Source organism: Rhincodon typus, chromosome 27, assembly GCF_021869965.1.
Source record: "Rhincodon typus isolate 14 chromosome 27, sRhiTyp1.1, whole genome shotgun sequence".
NCBI classification, from domain to species: domain Eukaryota; kingdom Metazoa; phylum Chordata; class Chondrichthyes; order Orectolobiformes; family Rhincodontidae; genus Rhincodon; species Rhincodon typus.
In genome coordinates, this window is record NC_063358.1 from 2,097,532 (window position 1) to 2,111,488 (window position 13,957).

General features: G+C 42.7%; 1 protein-coding gene across 3 annotated transcripts in view; it reads left to right on the plus strand.

Moving 5' to 3' along the window:
* Positions 1 to 13,957, plus strand: part of dcdc2b (doublecortin domain containing 2B) — a 62,500-nt gene that overhangs the window by 14,481 nt on the left and 34,062 nt on the right. For all 3 annotated transcript variants that reach the window (XM_048613220.1, XM_048613222.1, XM_048613219.1), the window contains exon 2: positions 2,933 to 2,990. In XM_048613220.1, the coding sequence (XP_048469177.1) occupies positions 2,933 to 2,990 (58 nt within the window). The remainder of the gene's footprint in view (positions 1 to 2,932; positions 2,991 to 13,957) is intronic.

Below are 13,957 nucleotides of genomic sequence, written 5' to 3' on the forward strand. Positions count from 1 at the left end.
CCCCCTGCCTCCTGACCTCTCCCCGGCCCCTCTGACCTACCCCCAGCCCCCATCACCTACTCCAGCCCCATGACTTCTCCCCAGCCTCCATGACCTCTCCCCGGCACCTCTGACCTATCCCCAGACCCTCTGACCTCTCCCCAGCCCCCATGTCCTCTCCCTGGCACCTCTGACCTACCCCCAGACCCTCTGACCAACCCCAAGCCACTCTGACCACTCCCCAGCCCCTCTGACCTACCCCCAGGCCTTCCAATCACTCCATCAAGCCCAGGAGCTGTGGCCTACTGCCCCTTGTCTCTGTCTGTGCTTTGATTGGGCAGGTCATTATCCTGTTGCAAGGTGGAGTTTGGCTGTGAAAGATCTTAGTGAAGATGCCATTTTAAAATAGCTTGACTGAAGATACTTATAGCATTTTGATTCATCCCTTTATTTTCTGTTTATATGTAATTCTGCTGACAGGCTTTCACAGCAGCGAATTCTATGAAAATGTAAAGAATATTTTTCTGAAATTGTGAGAAATCTCTTCACTCTTTCTCTTGTGATGACATTCCATAACCCACACCAAAGGGAGTGCAGTTTGAGAAGTCTGCTCACAACCACCTTCTCAAGGGGCAACTAGGGACAGATAATAAATGCTGGCCAGCCAGTGACTCCCACGTTCCATGGATTTATATTTCAAATAATTTAATCACAATACCACCATTTTGATGTCATCAACAAATTGAGATTCTCAATTCTTATTTCCAGAAGAAGTTGGCTTTATTGTCAAAATGATTTTTATTTTTAATAACTATTATTTGAAAAGAGCAATAGGAGAATATGCGCTGTAACTGACAAAGAGCAAGTGATATGGGGAACCATAATGGTGAACTGATGATTTCGATTTAAAATCACAAGTGAATTAAGGTTAACGTCATGTGACAATATTTACATTCCATTTATCTTTAGTGTGGAGGCACTGGTGTTGGACTGGGCTGGACAAGGTCAAAAAGCACACAGTTTGTAGACAGTCAGTCAATGTGGCATTTTATAAATTCCTACTTTAGAAATGAAACCAGTCTGACTCCAAACCAGAACACAAACAGATTCTAAACAAGGCCTCACATCTAACATGCATTGTCTGACCTAAAATGTCACCTCATCTTTACACTAATAAAACCTTTAGTTCTCTCAGGTCAGTGACATGAAAGAAATTCCAGGATTTATATATACATATTAATCAATTAAAACCTTCTAACTGATTAAAGATTTAACAGCATCTTAGGTTTGTTTAATACATCCTCATCAGTTGTGTGATACTTTGATCTTTTACTTATTAATTCTGTTTTCTGTGTGCTTCTTTCTCACTTCATCTGATGAAGGGATTACACTCCGAAAGCGTGTGATTCCAAATAAACCTGTTGGACTATAACCTGGTGTTGTGTGGTTTCTGATCCCATTTACCTTTAGATATGATATTTTATTTGTAACATTTGTAGTATGTAATCAACAACTAACAGAGTAAATGGTTGGATTAGTAGTTCTTTCTAAAACATTTTTAAAGTAGAGAACACTACCTGGTGATGTTACTTCAATTTATGATATTAAACCACTTTTGTTTGGTGGTGGAGGGAAATTCTGTCTTGCATCTGGACCATGTACAATTTTGGGGTCCTTACTTGAGCAAGAATTTTCTTGCTTTGGAAGATGGCACAAAAGGCTGGTTCCTGTGATTAAAGGGGTTATCTTCCAAAGAAAAGTTGACAAAATCAGATGTCACATGACACTAGGTCATAGTCCAACAGGTTTATTTAAAATCACAAGCTTTCGGAACGCTGCTTCTTCATCAGGTGATGTTGCTCAACTGATGAAGGAGCAAGGCTTCGAAAGCTTCTGATTTTCCTCACCCGAGTCCAACACCGGCATCTCCACATCATAACTACTCGTGTGATATTGAAAAATGTTGTTGAAGTGAACAAAGCAAAGAAATTGATTGAATGACCATTAGTTTACAATCTAAACTTTTGTTGTGACCTAGTCAACTGTGTGACCTGGATTTATTTTGGTGGTTGTTCTTTTTAATAAACCTGTTGAACTATAACCTGGTATTTTGTGACTTCTGACTTTGTCCACCCCAGTCCAACACCAGAATTTGCACATCACGGAAAGGTTGAGCAGGGTGAGCCTATACTCATTGAAGTTTGATGAGTACTTGTACCATTATTAAACTTCAATAGTACATGTGAGACACCGTGGAGGGATGGTGCATACATAATGAAAAGAGCAGCAGAGAATTGTGTGAAATAACTCATTAGAGCTCACTGTCAGAAACCCTCCATGAAACCCCACAACATTTACACTTGCCAATTTTTGTTAGCATAGTCTTTTGGCTTACCAACCAATATTTGGACAATCTGTCAATTACTGTTCTTCTGAATTTTATTGGTACTTGGCCAAAGTAGATTTAAGAAAACATTCTGCAGATTTTTTATATTCTTCTCAGTCTTGGGAGGTACTTTCCCTTTAACTTTCCACCAACATCCATGTATGGAAGTGACTTCTAGAAACACAAGTAAATGTGTCCCACACACCAACCAGCATGCATAGATCCCCTGACTGGCTACTCAGCTGTTGTGTGGACATGTATTTGTTATTTTCAATGCAAAACAGTTGTATATGTTAATATGGTTTAGACATTTTGTGAATAATCTTTATATCTTTGCTTGAATAAGTTTCAACTGCAAACTAAATTAATTTGCGATTTAAGGGCTTGGCTAATCTGTTTCTGCTACTGAGCTGTAACTCAATATAAAGCATCGTCTCCCTTTCAAACTTTGTTGTGGATATTGGAAGAAAGGAAAGAAATTGATTCACTACTCCCCAACTCAATTGTAAAACCTTCTTCAGTTTCTGTCTCATTAATTGCTTTATTCTTTTTTTCCTTTTTTATTAGCTATTTGCAAAATGGGAAACCAAAACCTAAGGGAAACAGAGGAAAAATTGACATAATGGTAAGTTCCTTAAGTAACACACTGCGAATGTTACTATATTGTGTTAATTCTTCCATGGAGAACTGCATTTATTACTGGGTAATGAAGTCACCTTCACAATTATTGCTGTATTAGAGACAAAAGCCATTGCTTTCATTCACATTCTGCTCTCTTTTACTTTAAAAGAGTTCAAAGAGTTATTGAAAGACTGTCAGTTGTACTAATTTACTGAGATGAGGAGAAATTTCTTCACCTAAAGAGTGGTGAGCCTGTGGAATTCTGTTACTGAAAATGTTTGAGGCCAAAGCATTGAATGTTTTATAAAAGGAGTTAGATATAGTTTTTAGAGCGAAAGGGGCCAAAAGGTATGTGGGGAGAGAGCAAGAAGAGGAGCTGGAAGATCAGCCATGATTATATTGAATGGCAGAGCAGGTTTGAAGGGCCAAATAGCCTACTTCTGCTCTTATGTTCAATGTTTCTATGTTTCATAACTCCAGCAGTAACAGTGAGGCCACTTTATGATGGTTTCATGTTTAAACTGGTTTCATTTGGTATCTTAGCAAGATATAACATCTTACTTAGGATTAAATGTCTGAGATGGATTCTCACTTTATATTTTGGTCAGTATCAAGATCTGAATGAATTGTAGGAAAGACTCTTGTTGTAAATATTGGTTAGTCTAAGAATCAGTTATTTGATGTATCCTTAGATATGAGATTTGGAATGGACTTTGTGGAAATTAACTTGGTCAGGTTAAAAATGTTTCTGAGGACTGCACATTACCAGTAACTGGCTGTTTCATTCTCACTGACTTTCATGGAAGGTTTCTTTCTATGAGAACAGTGAGCTTTCTCACATGATTGTCCCAAACGTGCTACATACATGGTGACAGTGATACAGAGCAATTGGAGACATTACTGGGATGTCATGATGGATAAGAGGGGACTGGGAGCTCTCAAATGGGGGATTTCAGGCCCTGCTTGGGGCAATTAAAAAAGTCGTACTTTGACTGATTTGAAAATGCTATCCACAGGCTTCAGTCTGCACTTCATCAGCAGATCATTCATTATCTAAAAACGCACATTCAGAAAAACTGCCTTGTGCGATCATGTCCATTGTATTGTGCATACTAATTGCCTCCCCGTCATGTCTGCTAGACAAACATAATCAGACAAAGGCACTTAAAAAATGTCATCTGAGGTTTCCATTTCACAAATACATTCTGTAAGAAGCCCTGGAATATAATGCTATTTACAGAAGTGAAAGCTTTTTGATGGTGATAGATCACAAATGACACCTATGTGCCCTCAGTAACTTTGCCTCCTCTGCCTCCCTCTGTATCTAAGGGCAAACCCACCTTCTGCAGCTAGAGGGTGGGCTGGAGGAGCCTGTGGTTGGTCCTATTTGGCTTGGAAGACTTGCATGGTCAACTCCCAGTGCCTTTGGGCCTACAGGAACCAAGTCCAGGGAAAGTCTCCAGCCCAACTGCAGGCTTACCTTCCTTGGCTTAATCTTCCACAGGCTCTGGGATGGGTGACAGGAATGGGTTTGTCAAATTACCAATACTGAGTCTTATCCAGTAAGAGAATTGACTGAGGTGGAAGTCTCAGAGCTGGTGGAGGGGGCAGGCATTCTCTGAAGTTTCAGTAAGTACCTCCTGAGCTGAGGGTCTCCCACACTGCTATCATCTTAGCAGAGGTTTGTTGGGTGCCGCTAGTGCCTGGATAAGTGAAGAGAGGAAACTGGTTGCTTACAAGGGTTAACAGTTGGTGCAGATTAAGAATGATCTTGAACTAGTGGGTAATGTAGAGCAGCACAGGGAAACCTCTGGGGCTGTTTGACTATTGAGGTCCCAGATGGGTGGCCATAATTGTCTCCGGTGAGATTAAGGATTTTCTCCTTTCCTACAAGGAGGGAGCAGCCGGGTGTGTGATACCATATGATTTTCTCGAACTTCTGGAACCTTGTGGGATAATTTCTCTTGTCACTAATCAGCAGGAGGGATGGAATGTGAAGGAAGTGGATGCAAGAATGGTTAGTGGTGAACCAGGAGAGATGGTGAGGTGCCTCCAGCCAGTGGGTAGGAGCTTCAGAGGGTAGGGAGGGTCAGTAACTTGAGAGGTTGAGGACAAGGAGGGTAAGAACTAGTGAGTGGGCATGAAGCAGGCAATGGTGAGAGTTGTAGTCCACAGGCCTGGGTCAGTGGTATTTGCAGTGGCAGAGTTTGAGTGAGTCATGGCCCTGTCAGTGAGAATGTCAGGGACAGGGAGAAAACGATGACACTTATCCTTGCAGAGTGTAGAAACTCATTAATCTTCTCCATGAACTTCAAAACATCTGTTTCCACTCAGGACACAGCCCTGACCCGGGCTACACTCTGCGCTCAGGCTCCTGTGGTTGTGCATGTGGTATCCTGAAATGGGCAGTAGGAAAAAGGGACTGTCTTCCTCATTTCCACTCCATCCACCAACTCCTACAGGTCCCTGTTGTGGAGCAGAGAGTGAGCTCCGTTTGTTCAGTGATAACAGCCAAGCTCCACTGTGTCGGGGCCAGTTCTTGGCTCGCAGCATTTGAGGTGGGTCCCAGCAGCAGCAAACACGTCCCCATCTCTGAAAACCAGAGTCCCAGAGAAAGGTGCCCAAGAGCCAATGAAATGAAGGGCAGGAGATTGCTGGTAAAAGGTCATCGCAAGCGAGGGCAGACCAAGGACCATGAATCTCACTTGACTAAACGCTAACCGAAAAAGCAAACAGTCTGTCTCTCCCTGTGTTTGTGTTCATCACTGCATCTGGCAATTAATATATTGAAATTACACTGTGCAAGGATTTGGTCTTGAATATTTAATTCATGTTTTATTCATTTCCTTTCTGCATTTTGTTTCACAGAGACACCAAACCATTTATTTTCATTAAATTATCTCCTTTCTTAAAATAGCAGTTACAGAAATTGCATAATAAAGGACCAAATATTTGTGCCATTATCTTCAGACAGAAATTTAATGGCTACATTTTGATCAGAATTGTGTGAGAATGTTACATTCCTGATAATGCTGTAACTGGAAAGATCACTAGTGCTGTTTTCATCTGCCTCCATAGATTTCATTCCTTAGCTACCAATTTCATTTCAGCCTGTCCCCTCACCTCACTCCTGCCTCCAGCTGAACCAGGCCCCTTGCAGCTGAAATCCTCAGATCCTGATGTGAACGTTCATTTGTTTTATAATTATACTTCATTTTCAATCCTTCTTAGTTCAACTGTATCTAAAATCCTGCCCTCTGCCTCCTAACTCACACCAAGTCCCAGTTGCCCAATACCTCCGTGTGTACCTCCTGGCCTACAGTACTTTCTGATCCAGCAAAGCCTCGAGATTCTTACCCTTGTGTCCAGGTCCATGGCCTTATCCCTACCTTTCTCTGTTCCCTCCTCCAGCAATAACAGTCTCTGAGAGCCCCACCTTCCTCTGATTCTGGCCTCCTGCCCATCTGGCTTCCTTTGCTCTGCACTACACAGCCATGTCCCCAGGCTATGGAATGCCCCTACCTAAAACTCCCAGCTTCTGTCTCCTTATGAGCTGCATGTTAGTCCCTACCTCTTTCCATTTGCACATGCCACAGTATCATATACATTTGTTGATGCTCTTGAGCAGCACCTTGGAATGCTTTGCTATAGTAAAGGTTCTATGTAAATGCAACAAGCTGTTGTTGTATATCATCAGCCCACATCTTTCTCCTAAGAATTATTTGGCAGCAACAAGAGAAGACCTTTTAAACCAAAGGCCATTCAGTCCTGTCACTGCCTGGGCCTCAGCTGCAGAGAAGATGTCAGTGGGTTTATCTGTGTCTCAAAACCCTCTCAGGCTGACAACAGTGAGAAGTGCTCTCGATCTGAAATATTAATGTTTGAAAGCCTCTTCCCTAACCCAATCCCTCCCCTACCTGGGAGATGTTTGGGCATAAGGAGAAAATTAGAAGGAATAAATTACTGCTCTTTTAAAAAAAATGTGAACCCAATTGTTATGATGTCAACAGCAACATGTTGAGACATGTTTCCTTGTGAGGTGAGCCGTGTCACATTGTTGAAGTCAGACTATTTTACTCAGTCAGCTGCAATTAAAATTAGTCTTGCTTCATTTTCCTTCTTTTGGAACTAACACAATTAAGCTCTGGTTTCTTGAATTGATATATGAAATGTTCCTTTGCTGCATGTCTGTGTTTGTTGGCCTGTTACTATCTCACCAACTCTTATTGAGAACTGTGAGGCATTGCCTCTCAGGATAATGCAATGTATATTTGCAGTTTCTGCCCTGGCAGATACCACAGCTTGTAACATTTTGCAAGCAACTAACAAAGCACACAATTATAAATGAGGAAACATTCAAGTGAGCGATCTGTGAGTAAAACATTGAACTGAAAAGAATCTGAATTTTACTTTCATGGATTTAAGAGATGATCAGAAACAGGGGCACAGCCACCTGTAGTGATTGTAACGGGGCCTCATAGAATATAAGTTCCTTGATTGGGGCTGTTAACCTGGTCCAATCAGGGAGCCCTGACTGACAGATATAAACACAAGTGTCAGAGGTTCTGTTCACTGTTAGAGCTGGTCTGAGGGCACTGGATCAGTCTCAAGGTCTCTCCTAGTGTAAATAAAGAGTGACTTAGTGAGGAGATACCAGCCTCTGTGGAGTCATTTCAGCCACCAACAAATTTATGCTCAGCACACAGACTGGAATTGTTGAGAGTGCACATTAATGTGATGTCTTTTTTTCAGAATGTGCTCTTGTCTGGCAATTAAGTTGTAATTGGAATTGGAATCATTGTTGTACAGGGAGCAGCGAGATTTATAGCTGGCCTGATCTCACCCGGAGGAGGTGGCAGTGAGACCACCTGATGGCCCTGGGCCTAACTTGGCATCTCCTTCCTTGAAAGTAAGAAGCAGATTTTTCAGGGAGGGTGGGGTGAACACTGGCCTCAAACTCTCCCTGAGCTGGTGGTTTGCTGTGGAGAGGGCACGGGAAGTTGCTGGGCATTTGGATTGGAGAGTCTTGAATAGTCCTGTTTCCGCCACCACCGCCACCACCCCCACCCCCACTCACCCCGCAAAGGTTGCTGCTCCCCATTGCATCCCCAGTGCACAAGCGAGTGCGCATGCGCGCACACACACACACACACACACACAGAGTCACAATCCTGTTATTTTCACAAGCATGGGATGTCAAATTTCTCTGTGTTTGTAGCAGTGCATGAAGCACAATATCACTGTTCCTGAATGCAAATCTCTTTTTACTAATAAAAAGAAGATAGATGTGATGAACATTGTGGACAGTTTTGCCCTCGTGTGCAGTTTTCAAAACCGTAACCTCAGCAGTATATTGAAGCTTTAGTGAGTATTCACAGCAGTGATGAGGATAATTTCAGACTCTGTGGTACTGGGTTATGAATCAATAGTCAGAACTGAATCTATTTCTATCAAAGAGAAAAAAGATTGAGAAAATATATCCATATTTTCAAAATATTGAGAAGAAAGTACAATATAGATATAATCAGGTTATTTTTAATTTGGTCTGTCAGTGCTGAGCTACAAGATATATGTTGAAAATTATCAAGCCTCAGGCAAGACTTGAGATTAGAAGGAAGGTTTTATTCCCCACAGGAAAGTGAATCTGTGAAATGGGCTGTCAGACTGAGAAATGAACAGGCTGGTGACGAGAACTTTTACAAAAAAGCTGGGGTGGGCTTTAAGGTACCCAATGCCAACTCTATCGCAAGAGATTAAATCTGAATTTAAAAATATCAAAATTATTATTAAAATTATAATCTATTTCAAATGGATTTTAATTGGGTGAAACTAGTTTAAATGGTTCAAACTGACACCTTCTTTCAAATTGGGCTGACAATGTATCAGAAAATTGTTGTGACAACAAATTCATTGTAAATACTTTTATCACAGCCATCAAGTTTTGTGAGAGCAGTGTTTAAATGAAAATCCATAGCTCATTGCTTGTTGAAGTTATTTTGACCTTCTAGCTCGCTTAATGTTGGCTTGTAAAAATTGAAGTTAGACTGGGAATCATGGCATTGTGTTCTCTAAGGACCGCTCAGTGTAAACTTCGCCAATTAAAAAATAGTAGACCTTTGGAACAATCATTAAGCAAGGAAATGATATGGAGCCAGTTCTGCATGTCTAAAGGCTCTAGAGATGTTAGACAATTGTCCTGAAATGTAAATATATAGACATCTATGAATGGTTTTGTGTGTTGCATTGTCAATCTCAACTGATGCATGCTGACAAGATGTTCTCTGGTTGTCAAGAATTTATGTTTGTTCATGTTGATCAAACTGGGGGAATCCCATGTCCATGCTAACAGGTTGTAATTGGCTCTGTTTCAGAGATGTTAACTATTAGATACACCACTGGTTAATATACGGATGTCAATGTCGGAGATCAACAACATGATTGACATTGAATCCACACTCGCTGGGTGCATTGTGAGGTCCCAATGAGGCTCAGTCTAGCAGCAGCCAATCTGCCATTTTCCTGTCACCATAACCGAGTAGCTATTTATTTTGGGGAGGTGGGTTCAGGATGTGGTGAGACTACCAGTCGCTGCGAGATAGACAGCCAATCAGACATGGTAACAGCCTTGCTGAGGGCACTGATGAGGATTTTCCAATCAGCCTCCAGTTTTATTTTTAATTCTTTCACAGCATGAAAGTATTGCTGACTGGGCCAACATTTATTGCTGTGGGTCTGGAGACACATGTAGGCCAGACCAGGTAAAGATGGCAGATTCCTTCCCTAAAGGACATTAATGAACCAGATGGGTTTTTCCAACAATCAATTCATTGTTTTCATTTGACTCTTAATTCCAGATTTTTATTGAATTCAAATTCCACCACCTGCTGTGGCAAGATTTGAACACGGGTCCCCAGAGCATTATTTAGGTCACTGGATTAACAGCCCAGCGAAAATCCCACTAGGCCATCACCTGCCCATCCAACAGGGCCAGTTGTATTGCGTGGAAGTGAACACTGGACAGCCCAATGTGCCAATACTCCAGGCAGGCCTACAGGCCCACTCCATCCCTGGCAGGTGACTGCCCCAGCAAATATTCACCACCCCTCCACCCTGGTATTGGTAAGAGTGACCACCACACAGTCCTTGTGGAGACAAAGTCCTACCTTCACATTGAGAAAACCCTCCATCGTATTGTGTGGTACTATGACTGTGCTAAATGGGACAGACTTCGTACTTTATTCATTTTTATTCATTCTGGGGAATGAGGGCATCGCTGGCTTGGCCAGCATTTAATGCCCATCCCTAATTGCCCAGAGGGCAGTTTAGCATCAGCTACATTGCTGTGGGTCTGGAATCACATGTAGGCCAGACCAGGTAAGGATGGCAGTTTCCTTCCCTGAAGGACATTAGTGAACCAGCTGGGTTTTTCCAATAATCGACAATGGATTCATGGTCATCATTAGATCCATAATTCCAGGTATTTTGTTGAATCCAAATTCCACCATCTGTCATGGCAGGATTCGAACCCAGGTCCCCAGGACATTACCTGGGTCTCTGGATTAACAGTCCAGTGGTAATACCACTAGGCCATTGCCTCCCCTAGAACTACATATCTACCTCCCCTATAGATTTAGCAACTCAAGACTGGCCATACACGAGGCGCTATGGGCCATCAACAGCAGCAGAATTGTACTCCAGCACAATCTATAACCTCATGACATGGCATATTCCCCACTCAACCATTACCATCCAGCCAGGGGATCAATGGATGGTGCAGGAGGGCATGCCAGGAGCAGTGCCAGACATATCTAAAAATGAGATGTCAAGCTGGTCAAGCTACCAAACAGGACTACCTGTGTTCCAAACAGCAAAAGTAACAAGTGACAAATTGAGCTAAGTGATTCCATCACAAATGGTCAGATCTAAGCTCTGCAGTCCTGCCACATCCAGTTGTGAATGGTGGTGGACAATTAAACAACTCACTGGAGGAGGAGTCTCCACAAATATCCCCATCCTCAATGATGGAAGAGCCCAGCACATCAGTGCAAAAGATAAGGTTGAAGCGTTTGCAGCAATCTTCAGCCAGAAGTGTCGATTGGATGATCCATCTCAGTCCCCTCCAGTGGTCCCCAGTGTCACAGATACCAGTCTTCAGCCAATTTGATTCACTCCCTGTGATATCAAGAAACGGTTGGAGGTACTGGATATTGCAAAGACAATGGGCCCTGACAACATTCAGGCAATGGTACTGAAGATTTGTCCTCCAGAATCTGCCACTCCCCTAGCCAAGCTGTTCCAGTATCCCGACAATGTGGAAAATTGCCCAGGTATACCTTGTACACAAAAAGCAGGACAAATCCAAACCAACCAATTATCGCTTTATCAGTCCACTCTCGATCATCAGTGATGTGATGGAAGGTGTCATCAACAGTGCTATCAAGCAGCACCTGCTTAATAACCAGGTTAGTGTCCTGGGCCCAACCACATTCAGCTGCTTCATCAATAAGCTTCCCTCCGTCACAAGGTCAGAAGTGGGGATGTTCACCAATGATTGTACAATGTTCAGCACTATTCATGACTCCTCAGATACTGAAGCAGTCTGTGTTCAAATACAAAAAGATCTGGACATTATCCAGGCTTAAGCTGACAACTCACAAGTAAAATCTGTTCCGCATAGATGCCAGGCGATGACCATCACCAATAAGAGGTCATTTAACCAGCACCCCTTGACATTATGATGGTGTTACCATCACCAAAACCCCCACTATCAGCATCCTGGGCTTACCATTGAGCAGAAGCTCAAGTAGACTCATCACTTAAATACAATGGCTGCAAGAGTAGGTCAGAGGCTACGAATACTGCAGTGAGTAACTCACCTCCTGACTCTTTAAAACCTGTCCACCATCTACAAGGCACAAGTCAGGAGTGTGATGGAATACTCTCCATTTGCCTGGATGAGTGCAGCCCCAACAACACTCAAGAAGATTGACACCATCCAGGACAAAGCAGCCTGCTTGACTGGCACCACATCCATAAATATCCACTCCCTGCATCATCAATGCTCAGTAGCAGCAGTGTGTACTATCTACAAGATGCACTGCAGAAATTCACCAAAGATTCTGAGACAGCAAATTCCAAACCCACGACCACTTAAATCTAGAAGGACAAGGGCAGCAGATACATGGGGACACCAACATCTGTAATTTCTCCTCCAAGCCACTCACCATCCTGACTTGGAAATATATCACTATCGCTGGGTCAAATTCTCTGCCTAAGGGCATTGTGGGTCTATTTAGAGCAAATGGACTGCAATGGTTCAAGATGGCAGCTCACCACCATCTTCACAAGGGGCAACTAGAGACGGGCAATAAATGCTGACTCAGACAGCACTGCCCATGTCCCACAAGTGAATAAATAAAAAGGAAGAGATGGCTCACACAGAACAGATTAACCCCATGATAGCAGTGAAACAATCTGTGAAGTTGAGAGTGTGCATTGGACCTAAGGATCTAACTAAGTCCCTAAATAATTTAAGAGGTCTCACTATCCCATACCAAACCATTGAAGAAACTTTGCCACAAATTACAAAGGCAAAAAATTTCACCACCCTCAATTGTTCCTGGCAAATGCAGCTGGGTGAAAGCAGCAACTTTCTAATCAAAACCAAAACAGAAAGTGTAGGAGAAACTCAGCAGGACGAGCAGCATCTGTGGAGAAAGAGACAGAGTTAACGTTCTGAGTCCAGTGGCCCTTCTTCTGAACTGATACAGGCTTGGAAAAGGTGGTATTTAAACTGATGACAGGGATTGAGTGGGTTTGTAAAAGGATGGGTGGATAGGTGGAGATGGAGCCCAGAGAGAGAGACAGAAAGTTAGGCAGGCAATGAGATGGTTGATAGAAAGCCATCTTCAGCATCCAAAGTTCTTTGTTTTATTTTAGCTTTCTAGTCATAGAATCCCTACAGTGTGGAAACAGGCCAATTGGCCCAACAAGTCCACACCACCCCTCCAAACAGCATCCCACCCAGACCCATCCCTTTCCCAGCACATATGTGGTGACCGTGGGAGGAAACTGGAGCACTTAGCGGAAACCCACACAGACAATGTGCAAACTCCACACAGACAGTTGTCCAAGGGTGGACTCAAACTGTGAGGCAGCAGTGCTAACCACCACTGTGTTCTGGATATTAGTTGCATTTGCATCCAGGGCTCTACCACAACAGAATAACGATATACCCATATCAAGAAAGAGTAGCTGGTCTTTGATTGATTTTCATAAATACTTATTTGGGAGAGATAAAGTGTCAGTCAAGTCCAATCTGAATCTGTATCAAACCATTTTCCTCAAGCCACTACTTTCTGCTCCAAAGTTACAGAGGTACCATCTGGATGTGACATTCAAGCAAGGGAAGCAGATGTACATTTCAGAAATGCTGTCGAGAGCAGTGCTCCCAATGAAGAAACTAGAGGATGCTACGTCAGAGTATGAAAACTTCTGGATTCAATGTGAAGCAGCAGCTCATCATGCTCTGGAAATCATCCACCCAGCAGACAGCCTGAATAAAGCAGGCAAATCAAGTCAACTATCCAATGAGGGGTAGCAACTCTCTAAGTGTTACAAGAAGTTGTGATGTGAGGATGATGAAAAGGCACCAGCACCTGTTTTTATAAGATTGTACTGGGCAATGCAAAGATGAATTGACAGCTCAAGTCGTCATATAATAAAAAAGAAATAGAGTCACTATGCCTAAGGAGATCAGAGGAGAGATGTTAAAGCATACTTTTGCAAACCACCAAGGAATTGAGTCATCTGGGGAAAGTATGAGGTGTGCTCTAGAGGCCAAACATGAACAATGAATACAGTGCCATGCTGGCAAAGAATTCCAAGCCCACCAAGCTAGAAAACCACTAATGGTACATGACATTACAGACAGACCCTGGATGAAGCTGGGAGCAGATCTCTTTGCACTCA